The sequence below is a fragment of the Battus philenor genome, unplaced genomic scaffold (assembly GCF_028537555.1).
Source record: "Battus philenor isolate CCGP_79_NKW_IND1 unplaced genomic scaffold, ilBatPhil1.0.hap1 SCAF_25, whole genome shotgun sequence".
Classification (NCBI taxonomy): domain Eukaryota; kingdom Metazoa; phylum Arthropoda; class Insecta; order Lepidoptera; family Papilionidae; genus Battus; species Battus philenor.
The window spans coordinates 5491187-5511933 of NW_027181688.1; the positions used below are offsets into that span (position 1 = coordinate 5491187).

The following is a 20747-nucleotide window of genomic DNA, read 5'->3' on the forward strand; positions in this document are numbered from 1 at the left end:
TGCAAAAAGCTGCCGAGGAAGAATGTCGCTTCTGAACGATGACAACCTCAAATTAAAATATTATAATCACGTCTATTCCCGAATAAAACTCTGTTGATATAATGTATTAAAAAAAAGACCCTTATGATTGTTATACCTTATATAACCGTACCTTTAAATACCGAGAATTTTAAGTTAACAGTTTATCAGCCATAAGATATCCAAAGATATGTTTGACTTTGGTATCGGTTGATAGTTAAGTTAGTTGAAGTTTATCGGAGTCAATAAAATGTTTGCTTATCTAGGATGACTGCATTTTTATTTAGTCTAGCCATAAAAATTGTTAACAGCTAGATTATTTTTTATCTATCTTACTTAATACTTGTTTCTTTAATGATTGTAATGTATGTATTATAATAATAACATGAATTTGGACTTAAATTTATTTCGTTACTATTTTGGGAAGAATTCTTGGAGCCAGTGACCTTGGAAACTTAAAGTACATTGAACCTCACAATTTTGGACAGTGATCTTCATTCGCTAATGGACACAATATCTCAAAATTGAACGTCCTTGAAACATGGAGACAAGTGTACAAACATGTCACCCATGCCTCTTTGCGAAACTGTTGTATAATACTTTTTACTTAATCGCGACTTACGACACCACACCCGTATGGCTCCAGCCACGAATGGTCTCGTTGCTGGTGAACGAGCACTTTTTTCAATGTAGGTGCCCTCAATAGCCTCATGTGACTTCTTGAAACCTATACTGACATTCTTATAATGTCTCATATCCTTCCCCTTCAACCCTCCTTTGCGGTTGAGAAACACCGAGACCTCTCTGTTTGAACAGAAAAAAATTATTCGTATGTAACATTATTAACAATATGTGAAGCCTCCTTCAAAACGATTTCATTCAGCTCTGATGTAAAAAGAGAAAGAGTGTGAAGAGTTCGTTTCCAGCCTCGCTTGGGTAGAAGAACCTTTCTTGGTTATGGAATAGGTTGTTAATAAGACATTTGACGTCCTTCTCGAGAATAGCATCTTCATGTTTTATTAAATAAATCTTAATCAAGCGTATTTTATTAATCGAAATGTATGGAACTTGGTTTGCTGACTCATTTCCATGGTTCATATTACAATAAATACATACATTAATCGACTGATCATCAAACATTGTTAAATTTTATTTAAAAAGTGCAACTGTTGAATTTCTGACATTCCGAATCGGTGGTAGAGTACTACTTATAATGTTAAAATTGAAGTAAGTCACGATACAAAAGTATTATTAATGCATACTCGAATAAAGATATTTTAAATTTGAATATGACGCATTTGTATGGAAGTTTTGCAATAAATATGTTTCAGTTATTCCGAAATAGCTTACACCTTACTAACTAAACCTTACAAACATCACTAAACTAAGAACATTAAAACTTACAATTAAGTATTACTTTGTACGTCTCAACATTTAGATGTATAAAATACTCGAGTGTAGTTTCTTGTTACTGCTCGTCGTGTGTTTGACCCAAATTGAATGAAAAGGGCAATGAAAGCAAGCGCTAAAAGGGTTTACGAATCTTCAAACAAAGCCTTTAAACATGGCGTGTGAAATCTAACGGCTACCGGTGCCTCTTCTATACTCCAACTTGAGTTTACAGAATAATAAAGATTCGTTGTATTAAATTATTGAATAGTATCAAGGTATATTTAGTTTCAATAACTTTTTTCGGTCATCATGGTTTCTGAAATTTCCACTCAATTTTTAATTTTCTGTTCTATAATAACTTGCTACAAACCATTAGGACATTAATAAAAAAGATGAATGAAATAAGTAAAATCGTTCAAATTATGGTGTAACCAAGAGAAACAGGGATTATTATTAATTACATAGATAAAGATTTACCTCAATGAAAGATAATATTTGTTGTTTATCTATAAGTCGTCGTATCAGCCTATACACGCCTACTGCAAAGCATAGGCCCTAAAGATATCTACGAAGGACATACCGTAATTGCCACGTTGGTGATCAAAGGGTGGTATGATGGTACACAGAGGACGCTGCGGTCCATCTGTTTGTGAGCAGTGGCAATCCTATATAATTGATGCACAAAGTGTGAATTATATAAGATTGTATCCCGAAAATCTAATCCGCGATTTACAATCGCAAGTCTCAGTCCCCTATTGCTGGGCCATATCTAGTCTACCGCTGTCTTCGGATACAGGATTCTTTCAAAAACACTGCCTATACCATGTCCACAGCATTATAAATGCGTATTGATGTGATTAAATATCCAAGTCAAAATACAACCAACAAAATATCACAATTAATACATATAAATCGTCAATCCTTTTGACTAAAGTTCTTAAGTTATTTGCACATATCGAAAGGTTTCAATGGTAGTTATAATTCCTTAAAGTTTAAAACTTTCATATAGATCATTTCATCATCATTTCATATATCATTAACAACCACAGTTCACTATAAATCGCTCTGTCACGAGAAAATATATTATATTAAAATGTTTTTACTAATCTAGTCATAGTTCTTAAAATGCCCGCAAAGCTCCTGGGAGCCTGACAACATAAGTCACCACATGCCCGTGTAAGAAGAGCCGCCAAAAAAAAAGAAAAAGTCTAAGTGCCGACATCTAAAAGAAACTAAATGACCTTAAAATGATTCCTCCCAAAGTTTTTTACCTCTTTCGAATCAATTGTGGACACCAAGAAAAAAACAGAAAAAAAATTTCACTAAAGGGTGTTTTTGACTTCTGCCACAGTGATACCGAATTTACCAGCCCCTTTCTACCACTATCTCAAATTAAACGTTAAATCCTGTCCAATGTTAGGATCAAACACTGGATGCAGGTTTAAATCTATATAGCAGATGGTCACGTCCAACAATGGATGTCCTACGACTTTAGTTATCACTTAGGCACGACATGAGGAAAGTTCTAAACTATAAATAAAGCTGCGAGTCTGAGAAATGCCCTGAACAAACTCTGTTTTTTTGGTGATCACATTTTAACATTTAAAGTAAAGAAATAGAAAAACGAATAATGAATAAGATTATAAAAGGGATATACCCGAAAAAAAAATACAACAATAAGTAAATATAAACATGTGAATTCCTTATTCTTATCACACAATCCGTCGGCGCGGTCGCGTTACAAAATCAATATCTGTGTGTGCCCACAAATCATTGGTTATCGCATAATGGATGTTACGCGAGACTCCCGTATCTCGCGCGCCACATCCATCCTTCTTCCAGTGGAACGAAAAATTACATCATTTATCCTGTATTTGCATTGAAAAGTATTGTCTATCTACACGGTATAATTCGTATAGAAAAATAAAAGTTCATAGACCATTATTGAATCGAAATAAATATTATACAGGGTGTTTGGTTACAGTATTAATGGAAGTAATACTTAACATTGGGAGTAAAATCAAAATGATATAATTAAAACAGCAAATAATACTTATTCTCGGTTGACGTTGACGCTGTTAGCCCGGGGGCTTTTACAGTTTCATCGGTACTTAATTCACGGAGCGGAAAGGTTCGTAAACTTATAAATAAAACAAAAGCTGGACAAGCGCATTCTGGCTGCACTTGTATATGTGGCTTGGAACGGCAGCGTGAACGACAGGGGAGGCAAGGAGGGAACAACTCGGATCGAACATCGAATCGCCCACGCTGTTCACGGTTTGGTAGCGGGCGGCCGCCCCCTAACAACGAGTGGAGCAAAGAGTGTAAAGTGAAAATGAGGTGATTAAAAATTATCACAATAATCATAATAACGATATTGTATTGTATATTATACACTGTCGTATAATTGCATTACAAGATAATTGTTTATAGGTATAAAAGCTTTAAGGGGTGAGGGTATAGCTCATTTGTTAGCAAAACGCTTTAAAACTTTTACCTTTATTTCTAAACATCCTGTTTTAAAGACTCTGAATGTTAGTTTTTGTTACTATTGGAATGTAAATAATCATTAGCTTCTGGCAGTACAAAATCTGCAGGAATGGAATGTAAATATTAAATAAAATGTAATCCGTATTTTCTAAGTGTTTAATTGTTGTTTATTGTTAGTCCCAGCAGGCTATAAATTTACATAGGTTGATTGGTTATAGGTGTAAAAACCATAAAAGCTTTAAAGATTTAACACCTATTTCCAAACATCCTACATAAAGTGATGATTCTGTAATATGTTTTTTTGCTATTTGAAAGCTACAGGTCAATAATTTTAATCAGTATAAATTCTACAGGGACGGATTGTAAATAATAAATGAAATGTAGTAATCCGAATTTTCTGTATTTTAATAAATAACCCATCGACTTATGAATCGACTTTATACAGTCTTAATATTTTTATCACGAAACTTGTCTCTAAAAGCATCTTTTTTCTTTTATTATTAATATTAATATTTATCAAACTGTTAAAACACTTACGTGACTCTTCAATAAGCACCTCCTGCTGGCTTTCAACTTGATAGTGTAGAAGAGCACAGAACAGCACGACTTGCGTGTGAGTTACGATCATGGTCGATAAAGACACATCACTACCGAGCACATAGTAAGAGAATTTCAAAACCGATATCGGCCATTATCCACTATTGTTACATAACTATTTACGATCACTTACTACATCTCTAATCCACTTGTTTGTGAAATATACAGCCTGGCCCTGTAACAAATAGAAAATAAATTTTAAAATTTTATGAAAAGACTGTTCTTGTTATAGTTTATTTAGTAATTTAAAAAAGCTTCATCGTCATATCAGCCCTCTCAGAGGCCTTAATAAGGTCCAAGCAAGAGCTTTATAATGCTGATAATTTAATTACATAATTGTATTGTAAAATTTTACGGTATCACAAGTACGGTTTTAGCATAATGACTCGAAAGTTTGATAAATTAAAAATAATTTTCTACAAAAAACACGAAAATCAGTTGAATTACTGAATATATTCATTTGCGTACACATACCGAACATAATGTTACAGGCATATACATACTAACATGCACACACATTCACGGATGTCTGTTTGAAATAAATAAGAAATGAGTCAACTCATTATTGGTATAGTTTTTTAACCAATTCGTTTTTGTGTTTTGATTTTTCATAAGGTTACGGTAATTCTTGTGTGTAACAAATAAATATCATTATATATATGTGTGTGTGTGTGTGTATATATACATATATACATATATATATATATATATATATCTGTGTGTGTGTGTACAGAAAGTTTAATTTATTTTGTGTTGTATTAAATCCGTACAATTTGCACTACGTGTGCACATCAAAAATTATTTTTGTTTAATCTGTCGATGTCTCAGAAACATTACGAAACCCGTAATTAAAAAATATTCTTACAAAATAAAACAAAAATATGTCGGTTCATAAAGAAGAAAGAGTAAAATTGTACCTGTTTTTTACAACATCGCGAAAAAACCGTTAATAATTATCGTGCGTACGTAATATATCGGCGTAAGTTAATCGGCAGAAGCCCTCATACCGACCCATATCCGCTGAAAGCCTTAGAAATATCTTTAAGGATCCGGACTCATCGTAAGAGATACAGGGGTTATCAAAATCACCGTTGTCCGTTCATTTTGTGGCTTCGGCTATTATTTGTGGGAAGTATGCGGTCACTTTTACACGAACACCCACAATTTTGCGCTAAAAGCTCATTTATCCTTCAACAAAGAGGGCTTTTAGTGAACGCCTTGTCTTGTCACCGAAGAACATTTACAATAGACCGGAGTTTGTACAATATTGTTTAGCAGAATTAAGGTCACAAGTTTGTGAAAGACGCGCCTAGGACTTTAAATTAGAGGTAATTAAACATTAGTATTTATATGTATAAAGTGAAAAAAAGATGGAGTGAGTCTTATATATACAAAATTTGTTTTTGGTTCTGTGCGCATGTGACGCTTTTTGGGAGAATTAGTAATGATAAAAAGTTGACATGCAATACATTTTAGACGTATTAATGAAACAACGATCAATGTACTTATTTCCTTTATTTTTTCTTCTAAAGACAGTTTACAACTCAAATTATTAAGACATTTATGTCGCCTTACACTTTCTTGAACAAGACTTATAATAAGTACATTATTCCTTATTGTTCGTCAAAGTTCGATCTTCGGAATGCTAAACCCGTATTGCTTTTATTTAAACTCCTGAGCCAGAAATCTAATAATATTTGCGCTGGTTTAATGTACTCAAGATCATATGAGATCATGGTCAAGAGCAACTGTAAGAAATAACCTGCATGTCAGCCGATTAGACGCCTACTGCAATACCTAAGCTTCCTGCAAAGATCGCCAAGATGACCAGTCATTTCCACCCAGCGGCGGGCCGACCCTCGCCGCGCCCACCGACTCATGGTTGCCACTCGAAAACATGTCGGCCCTCATATGAGAAATATCTATTCAAAAAAGTAAGCAATTTCAAGCAGACTAAAGCCACGTACCTCGTAGGCATTACTTAGTAATAAATCTTCTATACATCATTAAAAGTACACGCAAGAACCTAAGATTGCATGTATTTTAATTTGCAAATTATACTTAAGCAAGCAACATTATGACTAGGTTATAAAACACGAATATATTCATGGACTATGAAACCCGTTTGTATAATAAACTAATTATAATATTTTACATGAACGCTACAAGAGGAGACTAGGACCTCGGTGCATTCAACATTTGCATAGACCACCCGACCTCTGGTTGTTTTTATACTATAGTCACGACACTGTTATACAATACACGGCGATAAAAATTTGACTTAAAGAAAACAGCCTGCCCTTTAAGTCACGTCGAAAATCAAGAATATAACTAAAAAAAACTACTGCTCTATATTTGAGCTCGCCACTTTGAAATGGCGAAGTGAATGAGTATTTTACTTCATAGATAGGCAGTAAAATTTCTTATTTTATTGTGAGGCATTTATACGCAAATTTGAATACTCAATTGATATTACATTAAAAGTAAGAAACTACCACCGGCTCGGAATGTTGATTCGCAAAGAAGAGCAAGCCAGAAATTATTCAGTTGCTCTTTTTAAATAAATTTTAACAATATTTGACATTATAATACAAACCCAACTCTTGATTAAAATAATTAAGTTTAACTTTCATAAAATCTTAGATTTAAAAGTAAGAAAAGGAAGATCGTAGGAACGTATAAAGTGCCCGCAAGGTATGTTTTCGGGAAACTTTATGAATTACTTACTATAACAATAATATGGTTTTACTTAAGGACTCGACTTTGAAATCAGATTACTCAGGTACAACAAGCTTTGTTTGAAAACTGCATGGTTTAGACTTAGCTAACTTTATTGCTACCGAAACCGCTGTACCGCGCCTTAGGTGTGAGCGTGCCAAGACACAAGAGAGTATCGGCCGCACATTTCATCAGTCGGCTATTAACACTCGCGGCGGCGGTACTAATGCTCTTTTTTCCTCAGCACCCACTTCGACGCGCTTTTATAAGCCGCGGTACACCGCTTTCAGTAGCAATATTGTACAAAGTATTAAATGAATCTATACCAACTGGCGATAAATCATTTATATCTCTACGTGTTTAACTTATTAATACGCTTTTAAATACCTGTTACTATTTTTTCCCAAGACCACCTTATATCGAAACATTATGACTATAATTATTTCTACATTAAGAAACACAAGCTAGTTTTAAAGTCATCAAACATCTTATATTACGCGTCGCAACATAACAAAAAACCGGTTATTGAAATTTAAACTTAACTCCTTCGAAAATGAATCTCAATAATTAGACCGTAAGATTATACAAGTTAATATATTTTCGAAATACAATCCCAATATCAATTGAGTAATACAGAAGCTGTTTTATTCACGTTAACATAAAGCACATTTTTCCAAATCACATTTAAATTTAATCAAGATAAAATAGGAATTGATACAAGCGGCGGACCTCTTGATAAGAATAAATTGGGGTGATATTCCGAAATCAAAGTTAAGCTAACAGGAAACTGGTTATTAAGAGAGTTAACAGACAAGATTTCCGGCTTAGAGCAATTAACAGTAACGAAAAAATACAACTCGAAAACTTGAATGACATATTCGACCCCATCAGAAATAATTAGTTCGGAAAATTGGACCATTAATTTATGTTAATTGGAAATGACTAAATATAACTTAATTTTAATCACTTTTCGGATTAAAGAGAAATAGTGAAATTTGTTTAGACGTTTATAAGCGTTGTTTGGGTACGTGGGTCGTGTTTCATGTTTGGGTAAATAAGCATTAACGGTTGAATTATTTCCCGAGCTCGACCAGCGGAGTTTGTATTTAACTGTAAATAATTTTAACGCCCCAATTACTACACCAGATTATTCGCACAAAGAAAAATAAATTCCGAGATGACGCTACCTTGAAGGACGATATCAAGCGACCTATAATATATCAATGTCGATTGCTTGATTTGATTTCTGCATGTTTTTATGGTTTTTATATAGAAATAATTGAATAAACGTTTTTAATTAATTTCGTATAATTATTCGTAAATTATTTGCATTGTATTTATTTATATGAGTGAATGTATAACTTATTTCCTCAAATTTATACCTATTTCCAATCGTACTATAAATTACAGGAGTATCATCGTGACCTTGATTTCCGCCGTCAATGTGAAGTATGACTAAGGTCCAAGTAGGCGATGGGTTAGAGTAATAAAAATTTTTGAAATAAAAAAATCCGTTGCAGCGCCGAATTTTAATGCACCACCTTCACCTTGTTACCCGTGGAAAATTTCTCATGTTAAAGACCGTCCAGGTATACTTTCTCTCTCACTCTCTCTCTCCCTCTACTTCTCGTCTATATTTATGATTTTTCCAAAAGTTAATGTGCAAGCTTAACTCCGCCTTAAAATTCATAATTATTGCAATGACTGAAGTAAAGATTCATACCATTTCTTGTCTCAAGCTCGTTATGATCTAATGTGACGACTCGAGCTGAAGTTTGCGATGGAACCTTCGTACTTAGTAGCTGATATTACTCAAATTGATAAGTTGAAATGGCAGTGGGCACAGGCCACATGTTGACAATCATACTGAACACTCTTGGAGTCTAATGGTCAGTATTCCTTAATGGCCGCTAGGGCGCAGACCATGGTCCAACAAGCGCAACGCAAGATGATCACTGACAAAGTAAACAGTTGTCCCTGCAAAAGTCGTCGGTAGTATTTAAATGGAAGACGCTTCCAACCAGACTCGTCAAGGTGTCAAGGTGTCGGACCATTTAGCCAATGCTTCGAAAGATCTTGCATTCCAAAACGTTCTGGAATAATCATTATGTTCAAAGGATATCACCATCAGCTAAATTCTCATCTAGTTCGGTTACTTCAAAGAATAAAAAAAATGTGTATGAACGCATTTATCTGACCGCATCCATAGCTCTATATATTTTTTAGCAAATGTTGAATCAATCAAACCGACATGCTGAATAATTCCAAAAAAGGTGTCAATAACTTCGCTGTTATTTTCCATCCATTCGACGCTGCTATTTTTTACAAAAGCAGTTGCCCGTCCGGAACCGATTTCGTTTTATAAGTTTTTGAAGGGAATTCTTTAAAATAACTTTACACTCTGTGTGTGCAAGCTCGCATAGAAAGTATTCGAATGCGGATAGGATTTAACAGTACATGTAAAATAAATAATAACACATTTTGAAACATATATTGCATATCAGTGTAGCAAAGAACATCCACCTACAAAGTGGACATACTGTCTAATAGCGTTTTGGAATCTAAATCCGTGATTGCCTCTCGTAGCCACTCGCGAAAATAAACTAGATTTAGCGTCCGCTCAAGCGATCTGGAACTTGTTTCCCAATCCCGTGGAACATCTAATTCATAGATCCTGAATCTTTTATAGACTACGGATGAAATTAATATAATGATGTATAATGCCAAGAACCGTAGCGAGTGATGTAAAAATGTTGCAATAAAGACTAATTGTCAATGTACAATCCCAAGATACAATATTTAGACACAATTTATAATATTTATTCTATAAATCGAGACGGATGAAAAACTTTTTTCACGGCGATTGTGACAAAAGTTTAATTAGATTTCGGTTTAGAAAAGCGTCGAGTTGTAAATTGCGTTCGTTTGTAACAAAAGTTTTGATGGGTGGCAATCAAATTTTAAACGGTAACCTTTTAGAGATATCGTTAAATTTCCTTGATGACGTAATTTGAAACTTTGTATGGAAAACCATCCATCCGGATTATAACAAATTTAAATATAGCTACGATTTGTAAATTGGATAATAAACACAACTTTTAACTTTAAATACCATTATAAACTTAAAATTGTCTTTCCAGTTTTCTATCAATACTGTAATACAATTAAAAATAATAGCAATTGTTCGACCTCGTGTCTATCCATCTATATGATTATCTATTTTATTTTCAATTTATTTGATTTTCAAGTCGTTTAATTCAGATTGCGGCAGAACGGCCATAAAAATACAAAAAATAAACTGATTGGATCGTTTCAGCACAGACTACCATTGGAGGGATGTACCATAATCGCCACGCTTGGCAGGCAGTTTGGCAAACGCGCTGTTATTATGGTACGCAACGAACGCTACTGTCCATCTCCTGTAAACTTGTTTCTGAGCTGTAGCAATCCTATATCATTTATGCACAAAGTGTAAATCATATATAAGATTGTAACCCTGTATAAAAGATACAGAGTAGTTTATTCTAATGGAATATAACTTACATAAACTATTATCTTATGTGAGAACCAGACGTTCCCATTCCAGACATTGGTGTCACTAATCCAGTCTAACATGATTTAGTAATTAGCATACATTCACACCGACAACGGAAATATGCGCTGTCTGTAAAACAAGGAAAATACCATATAGTCAATACGTTATACATTTGCTCTTGGACTACTCTAAATATAATATTCTAAAAATTTTACATTGCCTTATCGCATCTCTGTAATTCAAGTTCTATCCATCTACTAAAATATTAAGTTCGCTAAGATGATACAAAGTCGTCGTTGACATTGTCAACAGAGTATAATTAGCGAATAATGTAATAAAATAAATAAATGTAAATATGAAAAATACGATCATGTTTTAAAAGTTTTTTTTCCTTCGACATATATTTCAAGTATCTTTACAGGTAAAGTACTTCCCAGCAAATTAGCTCTACATACACCCCTACTGCCTTTACTCAGAAAAAGATTACAGTTATTTATTTATTGTATTGAAATGCGACAGGTCAATAATGGTAGTACAAAGTTGCAGGGACTGATAGTAAACGGTAATTACTTTTAAAATGTAATGATCTGAATTTTAAAAACACTTTATTACTATAGTTTTATTACGTTATTTATTAATTCGGAAGCCATTGATTTTAGTAAGATATGCCAGACATTAATTGACAGTAAAAAAACTTTACCTTTTAAGTTAATAAAATTTAAAAATATTAACCGTCCCGAAAATCACGAATAGCTCATTAAGAAACTCACAGTGTCTCAACAAGACATGGAGAAAGGCTATGCTCCGGAATTCTCAACATGATCGAATCCTGAGTGAGGAGATCCATAAACAGAAACATCCGTCATAGCCAACATTTACAAGTTTAAGTAGCAGTGAGCAAGACAGCGCGCAGAACCGATCGCTGGTGGGTCATAGTTCTGAAGTCAAGACCAACAAGCGTAGTGTACGATGTCCGACAAGTCTAACAAATGACTTTGTCAAGGTTTTCGGCAAAAGCTGGATACAAGTCCTATTGGGAATATAAGAGAGGCCTAATTTAGTAATTACATAACGTTGTCAGAAGTCCTGCTAAAGTTAATAATATATTTAATGAACACAAATAAAACAAACAATTTGGATAAAAATTCGAATTTTTAATTAGTCAAAAATATGTTAACGAAAAAAAAAGGAAATTCAGTAAGTCTAATCAACCTAAAAACCAATCGGGGAATACCCAACCCTAAATTGTAAATTAAAAGTCCATCCGCGTACCCCGAGGGATATGATACGTACAACAAATTCTACCTTAATTACGATTCGTTGTCGTTCAAAATACATATATCAAAGATCGAAGGTTATACACGAATTTAAATGCTTCTAATTTATTTTCATTACTATCCTTACTATTAAATATATGTCGTCAAAAAAAATATATCATAATATTATTATATTATTAATATATTAATATTATATCATCATATTATATACCATTAAAATTATTTCATCCTCACGACGTCCACTGCAGGTTACAAGCTTTTCCCAGAACATAAGCATATGGGACCTAACAGTTCTGAAGTGGTGACCACAGACCGGCAAGCGCAGCGCAGGATATCCACCCACAAAGCGGACAGACCACTTTTTTAATATCGTATAAATTATTTGATAAATTGAAAAATTCATTTCATTTCACAAAATAGACTTTTACTGTTAACTTTGAAAATGAATGATTTGATGTTTCTTCATTAATTTCGTAAACGTCATTATTAACTATTATATCATCGTCGATCAGATTTATCTATCATTTTCACACGGATTGCTCATGTCCCCTAGAAAAGACTTTAAAACAATATCTTTCCGCAAAAAAGTCTTGAATCTTAAAATTATATATTTTTTAATTATTCTAATCAGAAAGGTCTTCGCGGATAGTATTAAGACATTACCTTCTAATATTTTAAGACGTAAATAAAACCATTAACGAAGTACATTTTTAACAAGACAAATAAAAGTCGCATATTTTAATGCATTTTTTGCTAAAGTCATTCTTGTACTAAGGTACAAGAATAGATGTAAGCATCTGACTTTATTAAAAAAACAGTGTGTACAAAGTTTATTGTTTCCAGATATTTGTTAGCTGGTTAGAGCATTTAATAAGGATGTATAAAAATATTTCGTTTCCTGTAAACCACACAAGCGGAGGTAATATTTGATTTGGAAGAGAAGCTTTATGGCCATAATGTAAAAGAAAAAAAACATACATTTTAAAATTCTTGTTCCTGTGATGCATAGTTTTAAGTAGTAATATTAAAAATATCCATTTTTAGAAAAGCTTTTAGGGCCTCTTGACATTATGTATTTAAGGCTCAATACAAATTTATAAATAACAATAATATGGTAAAAAAATCACGATAGTAAGTTTGTCATTAACAAACAATTTCTGAATAACCCAAGAGATTCCTGTAAAGAATCTAGTGTTTAAAACAAAGTCACGGAGACGATCTATTGTGTCTCGAGATACCCTTAATGGTGCTGACTTTGGAACATCGGGTAACTAACTGACGCCACCCGCGTAGAACGCCAACGCGAGGCCGCCCGGAGTGAGGCGGCAAGGAGGGGGAGGTAAGAGGGGGATTACTCACGACTTGCACCACAAAAGCTTTGTTGGGATTTGGATCAATAAATTACGTCTATTATTTGGCCCGAGATTAATGTCTTTAACTTAACTATGCACCAGAATGTGTTAGATTAAGATACCATTGTGCTCCAAGTTTCGACGTCTGTGTTTGAAATTTATAAGGTTATTAAAAATTGTGGGTTCGACCAGTGAGTCACTTCTTGTTATTGAATGTATTCTGAATAAAAAATGTCTGTTTGTTATTGACAATATTCTGAATTAAAAAGAATACGGCACTATATATTTCTTTTTCATAAATTTCATAATTGTTTTTAACAAAAAAAAAAACTTATCCCATAACTACTCCTCGGCATAGTTAAAAATTTAAAATAAATTATATCTCCATAGTTTTTTAAATCCTACTTCAAATTAAATACACAATAATAATAATTTGGCACCATACAGAAAATTTTAAAAAATCTTGTAAGCTTTTCATATCTCTTTTTTGATGTCTTTAACATTAATAATGAATTTATTTTTTTTAAAATTGAGTCAAACATGTTGCGGAGATCATATAATCCTTATATCCTACATGCCTTGAAAAAAAAATACAGGAATTTTTATTATTTACAAAACCCAAAAATTGACAAAAAAAAACAATTTTTCGACCCCGCTATTAAAAAAATTACAACGTGGAAACGTTTCTTTAAACCTATTTAAGAATGATAAACGCCAATGCAATCATTCATTGTAATTTTTAAAATTCTAACAAAAGTACAATTACATTAAAGTGTCCGGTAAAAATAGTACTGACTAAATGCTCTAAAAGGAGTTCTCGTACATTAAAAACACAAGCAAAGTCATCCATTAACCAACAAACAACTGCTGTAATGCTTCTAAGTAAATGTGAAAAAGATGCAATGAGCTCCACTTCTTTTAATTCAGTATCCATGTTATATATGTGCCGCGAGAATATATTAGCTTTCAGTGCGAGAAAAAAGTAATAAGTGTCAATCACATGGGTTCTCTCTCGCGTTCCCTTTACTTTGCGTGTGTAGAGCAATATCATAACGCCAAAAATTGTCTGAAGTTCAAATATAGAACGCGGTTAATAAGACGTTTCATTACTTTTTTTATTCAGCGGGAAAACGTAAGTAAAAGACGTAAAAACGTTTACGGACTTTTCCCTCAAAATTTCTTTCAAGGTTCAATAACTCCGGCATCAACACAAATTGCAAATTTTATAATGTAATAAACAAAATTATGCTATACATTAACTACGAATTTAAAATATTTCTTTTACATCAAGTAATACGTTGTTAACAGTTGACAATACATAGATATTTTTTAATACAACTGTTTCTCCGTTATCTCTTAAAAATATATCAGAATAGTAACATACTAAGGTGCCGATAGATGGCGCTAGTAATCTATTTATAATCGTCATGATTTCAATTATAGGACATCGCTGGACATAGGCCTTCCCTATATATTTCCAATTGGACAGGTTGAAGGCGGCCTGGATACTTTCTTCCAACCTTAACCAGGTCGTATATGACAAAACCACTGCTGGTTCGACTAGCCAATACGCTAGCTATTTCGGTTATTTTTGTTTGTCTACGGATCATCTTAACTCTGATTCAATCTCTTATAGAAACCCCTAGCGGAGCCCTCTCCATGGCCTGTTCTTTGACTGATAGTGAGCTTGGTAATGAGGGTCTGAGTGAAAGATCATGTTTCAATGCCATAAGTCACTGGTAACGTATTTTAGTTGTAGCTTTTCGTCTTAAGGCACTGTTTTTTATTATTTCTGAAATAAACAAATTTTTGAATCTTTTTGGTTGGTAAAAAAACAGATTTACCGGGTTCACAGAATGAGTAAAATATTGTTACGTTGTTAGTTCATAAGAGGATTTTCCGAAATTATGTTGTAATTAGGAAGTATTGCAATCCTCAATATAACGTCGCATTTTAGAATTAATTACAAGAAAGGGCAATGTCCTGCAGTGAACACGTTCTACGACTGAAACGATGATACAGTTCTATTTCCAACATCAATTACGCCACAAATTACGTCGAATTTAAAAGACACATTAATATACCGACCATAAAAATTTAACACTACTTTGTCATTTGTTGGGTTTATGTTCCATACAGGGACATCTCTAGTTTACAACCGCAATAAAGGAAGTTTTATATGTCGGGCCGTTAAGAAAACAAAATGGGACGCGTTGAATAGTGGAAACTTGCTAAAACTCGGTGAACATTACATCGGACGCGGGTACAAATGTTAGAGTAATAAAAGTTTTATTTTAGACACTACAACTAACTTTCACCTGAATCAAGGTCTGCCTGATGCTTTACAAAAGAGTTAGCAATACTATTTATATGTTAATATTCTCAAAAGAAACACGCAACAAACTAGAAGATTCGTTATAGCGGTCATAACATTGTCGCGATGTTAAAACTTTTGCATCAATTTCAATTAACCTATACAAGGGTATGACTCTGAAATACCTTACGTTATCTTTTCTTTTATAATGCATCAAGCTAATAACTCCTGGCAATGCAAAATCCATAAATACAGATATAAAACAATACTTAATTTTAATATGTAGTTAATTTAAGTATGTTACTATCATTGCGATATTTATATTTTTTGAAACCATTGGTTGTTAGATAGGCTGTACCGTACATTAATTAATAACAAATGAGCTATACTTTCACATCATTCAAGCTTATTCGTCTGGACCATGGAGAAAAAAAATATCGGAGATTCTTATCCGCAGCTGAAGACCTGGAGACTTCGAAAAATGTTATAGCACTCTCACTTTTCCTACCCCCATGAAAAGGCCTTGAGAGCTTTCGTAGTAATCTAACGTATCTGACGTAGGTCATAGCCAGCATAGCAAGTTTTTTTTGCTTGCGCCTTTATGATAAAGGTTGGATATCTGCAGCCATTATAAGCAGCCTTCGGCGGAGAAACTTGCCTACAGCTCATAACTATGGTAGTATGCGAAAACGTTTCCGTAGTTTTGATAAATACGACAAAAAACATGACATTTAGCTGATAGAAGTCCGGCATAACTCTTTCATTGCCCCCGCAAAAGGAAGATAACCCATGTAGGTTTTCCCAACGAAACAAAATTATGAGGAAAATAAAGAGAATAAATTTCGAAAAAAGTTTAAGTCAAGATTCCAGAAAAGGAGCTTCTTTAATATATGTCTAGGCATCAGGAGAAGCTGCATAACTAAGTTATTACAACTAAGCCATAAACTTTTTAAGTTTGAGAATTGAGAGAATTCACAGAAAAAAAAGTTTAGTATCGCAATATCTAACTGTTATTCGTGAATTAATGCGGATTGCTAAATGCGGGCAGCGCAAGATCGGTCATAGTGGCGAAGTTTGGGGGAGGCGTAAGCATGTCAGTGGGCGTCTATGGGCGGGTATGATTCATCTTCTTGATATTTCTTCTTTTCAGCCGATACATGCCCATTAACAGCAAACAAGCTATATATTCAGCCCTTTATAGTTTTGACATTTGTCTAACGGCACCCTGTATAAGTTACTTTAAAATTGTGCAGTTCACGTCGACCTAAATTCCTCGAGCCCAGATAATGATCCTTTATCTACTGATGCGATGTAAACTTCCGGTATACCCGGCAGTGGTCTTAATAAAACTCATTTAGTTTTTTATGAAGTAATAGATAACAAGAATAAAAAATAAAACATAATTTCGAACACGTTCGAACATCCTGTTTTAGTAAACTCACAGGCGAAAAAAGAAGCCATTACCAATAAAGATGTAGCGGTGATGACTAAAGATTCTGATCATTCAGAAGGCACGGAGTTCTCGTACAATCCCGATCCAAAAAATCTTTTTTACAAATAGACATTTAAATGCGCTTTCGAAACGTCGAATTTAAGAACAAGAAATAAAAAAGTGTGTTGCTTGACAGCGTCCAGCATGCCGTGGTCGCCATTTCTCGTCATACTATCGACTGTGTATATACTAAGATAACGATGCGTCGTGCAATGTTATTATTACAAGCAATATTCGCTTTTTCCAAAGTAAAATCTCAATGTAACCAATGATACCGCACAGAAACGCTTTATTCGTCTCTCTACTTGCCTTATAAGTTAAAAACTGCGATAGATAAACATCCTTAACGCAAGTCACATCTAACTGGTTTTAGTGATATTAAGAAAGTTACATTTAAAAAAAGAAAAATGTTAGTACACTCTTATTTCGAGCATTTTTCAATCTGTCAAAATGCGTAAAGAAAAAATTCTAAATCTAAAGAAAAAATGTAAAACGCGAAAAAAAATTATTAATGGACCCTCTAGAGTAGAGTTAATAAGACTGACACGAAGATGTTTGAGGATTTTTAATCTAGTAATTATTTCTTTAAAACCTATATTCTGTTATTGTTTACTATTTATCCTTTCAGATTTATTGGTTTATCTTATGCCAATATAATAAATAAATTAATGTTTCAAATGTCTGAGTGATCACTTTATACAAAATTATTGGAAAAATGTAAAGAATAAACTCAATGTATTATAATATTTTTATTCCAAAAAATTTAAATTTAATTTTTAACGCATGTGTTATGCGTTAAAAAATTACGTCTATAGACCTTAATTAATAGTTAGTGATAGTAACGCAAAGTTGGTTTAAGCGTTTTCAATCCGATAATTATTTCATTAAAACCTAAATATTCGATTACATTTAACAAGGAACATTATAACTTCTCAGTAGCATAAATGTTTTAAAATTAAAAAAGTAAAAGAAACATTTGTTTTTATTAAGCCAGGCTCAATCTCGACCGCGGCTAAATGCCAATTATGCCTTGTAAAAAAACAAAAGTGATCCAATATAAATAAGAATCGACGGTTGTCGAGTTAAAGGAAACTAATCAACGAACGGCAGCAGCTGCGAACCGGTCATTCTTTATGAGTTGTTTCTCCCCACACCGCTAAACCACCCGCCGGACAGGAAATAAGAATTGGAAATGATTCAGAAACGTATCTTATTATAAAAAATGTCTTCTTCGGATATTGATTTATCATTTTTTGATACGGTTTAGAGCAGACAATGCTAAGTGTTTTGCCTAAAGAGATCGAAAAAGAATATATAAGTCAAAACAAGACTATAAATGAAATAAAAACTTTTGAAACAATTCCGCTGAAATTTGAAAGTTTTCTAAATGATAATAAAACTAGGGAATAAAACAAAACCATCTGAATGTTTCAACTATTTTTAAATCAGGGCGCGTTTCAAATCTTACTTAATAGTTGTGGACCATAAAGAACGACGCATCAATGGCAGGAAGAGTGTGGCTTGAACAGAAGCGTCTAGTCTCTCAATTTTTATTATGCAACTATTTACACACTCGAATATAAGAATAATCTCTCTTTATTGCAATAAAAGTGTAATCGAAAGTAAACGTAATCACAAAAAAACTATATTGTCTGCAAAGCTAAAATATACAGGTGGATTGGTTATAAATGTAAAAGCTCATCAAATTGAAGATTCATTAGTTGTTTAACTCATTTGTCAGCAAAATAGATTTTACACACGATCATTCTGAAAAATGTAACATTATTTTTTACTTATTGGAACGTGATAGGCTAATAATTTTTGACAAGTCTGCAGGGACAGATAATATTCAATCTTCTTCTTCCTTCCCTTTTCCCTTTATTTGGGGTCGGGTCTCCTTATCAATTTGCGCCAGGCCACTCTATCCTGGGTTGTCTCTGCATCAAGTTGAAGGGTTTCCAGTTCCTTTCCGATATTAGATAACCACGTAGCTCCTGGACGCCCTCTCCCTTTTGTGAATTCTGGGAGGCTTAAGGCAGTTTTTACCACGTGGTCATCTATTTTTCGTTGAATGTGGCCATACCATCGCAATCTATTTTCCTGTAATTTGCTGGGGATCGGAGCTACCTTAAACGAACCTCTGATATATTCGTTCCGTATTCTGTCTATTCTAGTGACGCCACCCGACCATCTAAGCATCTTCATCTCATTGACATGAAGTATGACAAAGAATATACAATGATCAATTTTAATATGCGGCAATTCTATCTTCTAAATTCTTTTTTTACTATATCACCATTACGTTATTCAATGTCTTAAGCCATTGGTGTACCATATATATATTCATTTAAAAATATTTGCTATACATTTACCCTTTTATTACTTTTACACCTATAACCAATCAACCTTTGTTTGTATGAATTGTTTCGTAAAACGTGTACCTAGAATAAATATAATTAATTAAAGTTATGACAGAAGCCTATAATAATTTACAACGAAACGATCGCCAACACGTTCCGTAGAATGGAATATAGGTATATAATTCAACTTTAATTGGAATTTTGCTGCCAAATAATATCACTTCCACTAAATTCAATTTGCATTTACGCCAACGTTCATTAATATTGTCATGTTGTGAAATGTAGATAGCCTAAAGATTACGTAGTAACTAATGGTACAAAGTGGACAATCTTGCTAGAATGTACTATACAAACTTATAGTGGAAACTATAGTGCTACATAAAATCGCGGCGAGGAGGAGGTCGAGGAAAAAATATCATAACCGCCGCGAGTGTTGATCGACTCATCGAACAGAACGATCGATGCTTCCCCGTCTCTTTGCACGAAAAGGCGCAGTATAGCGGTTTCGGTAGCACTAGAGATAACATAACTAATTTTTATACTTAAGATGCCTGTTAGCGATTGACTGGGCCCGCTTAAAACGTTTTTATGTTTTTTTATACTTTTTATATTTGACAGTTTGTGTAGACGTCCTTATGTGCTTTTGTTTCGGGCAGTCGATTGTTACGCGTCATTTACTCCTTGTTTTGTGAAATTATATTTTTCCTTTTGCAGCGTGTGAACTATATAAACGGATTAAATGCATTCAAACGATGGTGATGCTTTTATTATACAAAAATGTAAAAAGGTTTTAAGGGGCCCAGTCAGTCGCTAACAATATGTATATATAGTTATTTTTAAAGTACCTTCTACGATAATTATCGATGCACTGTTATTAACAATGTATTGAAGCAAATCTTGGAATATACCAATACCTCGCTTTGCGTCGTTTCGTTTTGCGTTTTCTGCGAAGTTGCGTCGCTGCTTAATTAGTACTAATTTTCACTGTGCGTCGTTAAATTTTCGAGGTTGCCTTGTTATGGGTTCGAGACTTTATTAATGAAATTTTCTTTTTTTCCAAACAATCGCAACACTTTTGTTTTTAATTGCGCCATGCCATTAAAACTCTGGCAGATTCCCTTTTCTAACTAAAAATCAATGTTATTTTAATACAGTTTTATTTTCACTATGTTTTGCTAATTTTAGAGTTCAGTTTCAATCAT

The 20747-nt window shown here is 33.5% G+C and overlaps 1 protein-coding gene across 1 annotated transcript in view; it reads right to left on the reverse strand.

Annotated features, from left to right (window-relative positions):
* LOC137924960 (synaptogenesis protein syg-2-like) overlaps positions 1 to 20747 on the reverse strand; it is a 71314-nt gene that overhangs the window by 41271 nt on the left and 9296 nt on the right. The window contains exon 2 of the mRNA XM_068768382.1: positions 4438 to 4672. Coding sequence (XP_068624483.1) covers positions 4438 to 4528 — 91 coding nt within the window. The 5' untranslated portion in view covers positions 4529 to 4672. The remainder of the gene's footprint in view (positions 1 to 4437; positions 4673 to 20747) is intronic.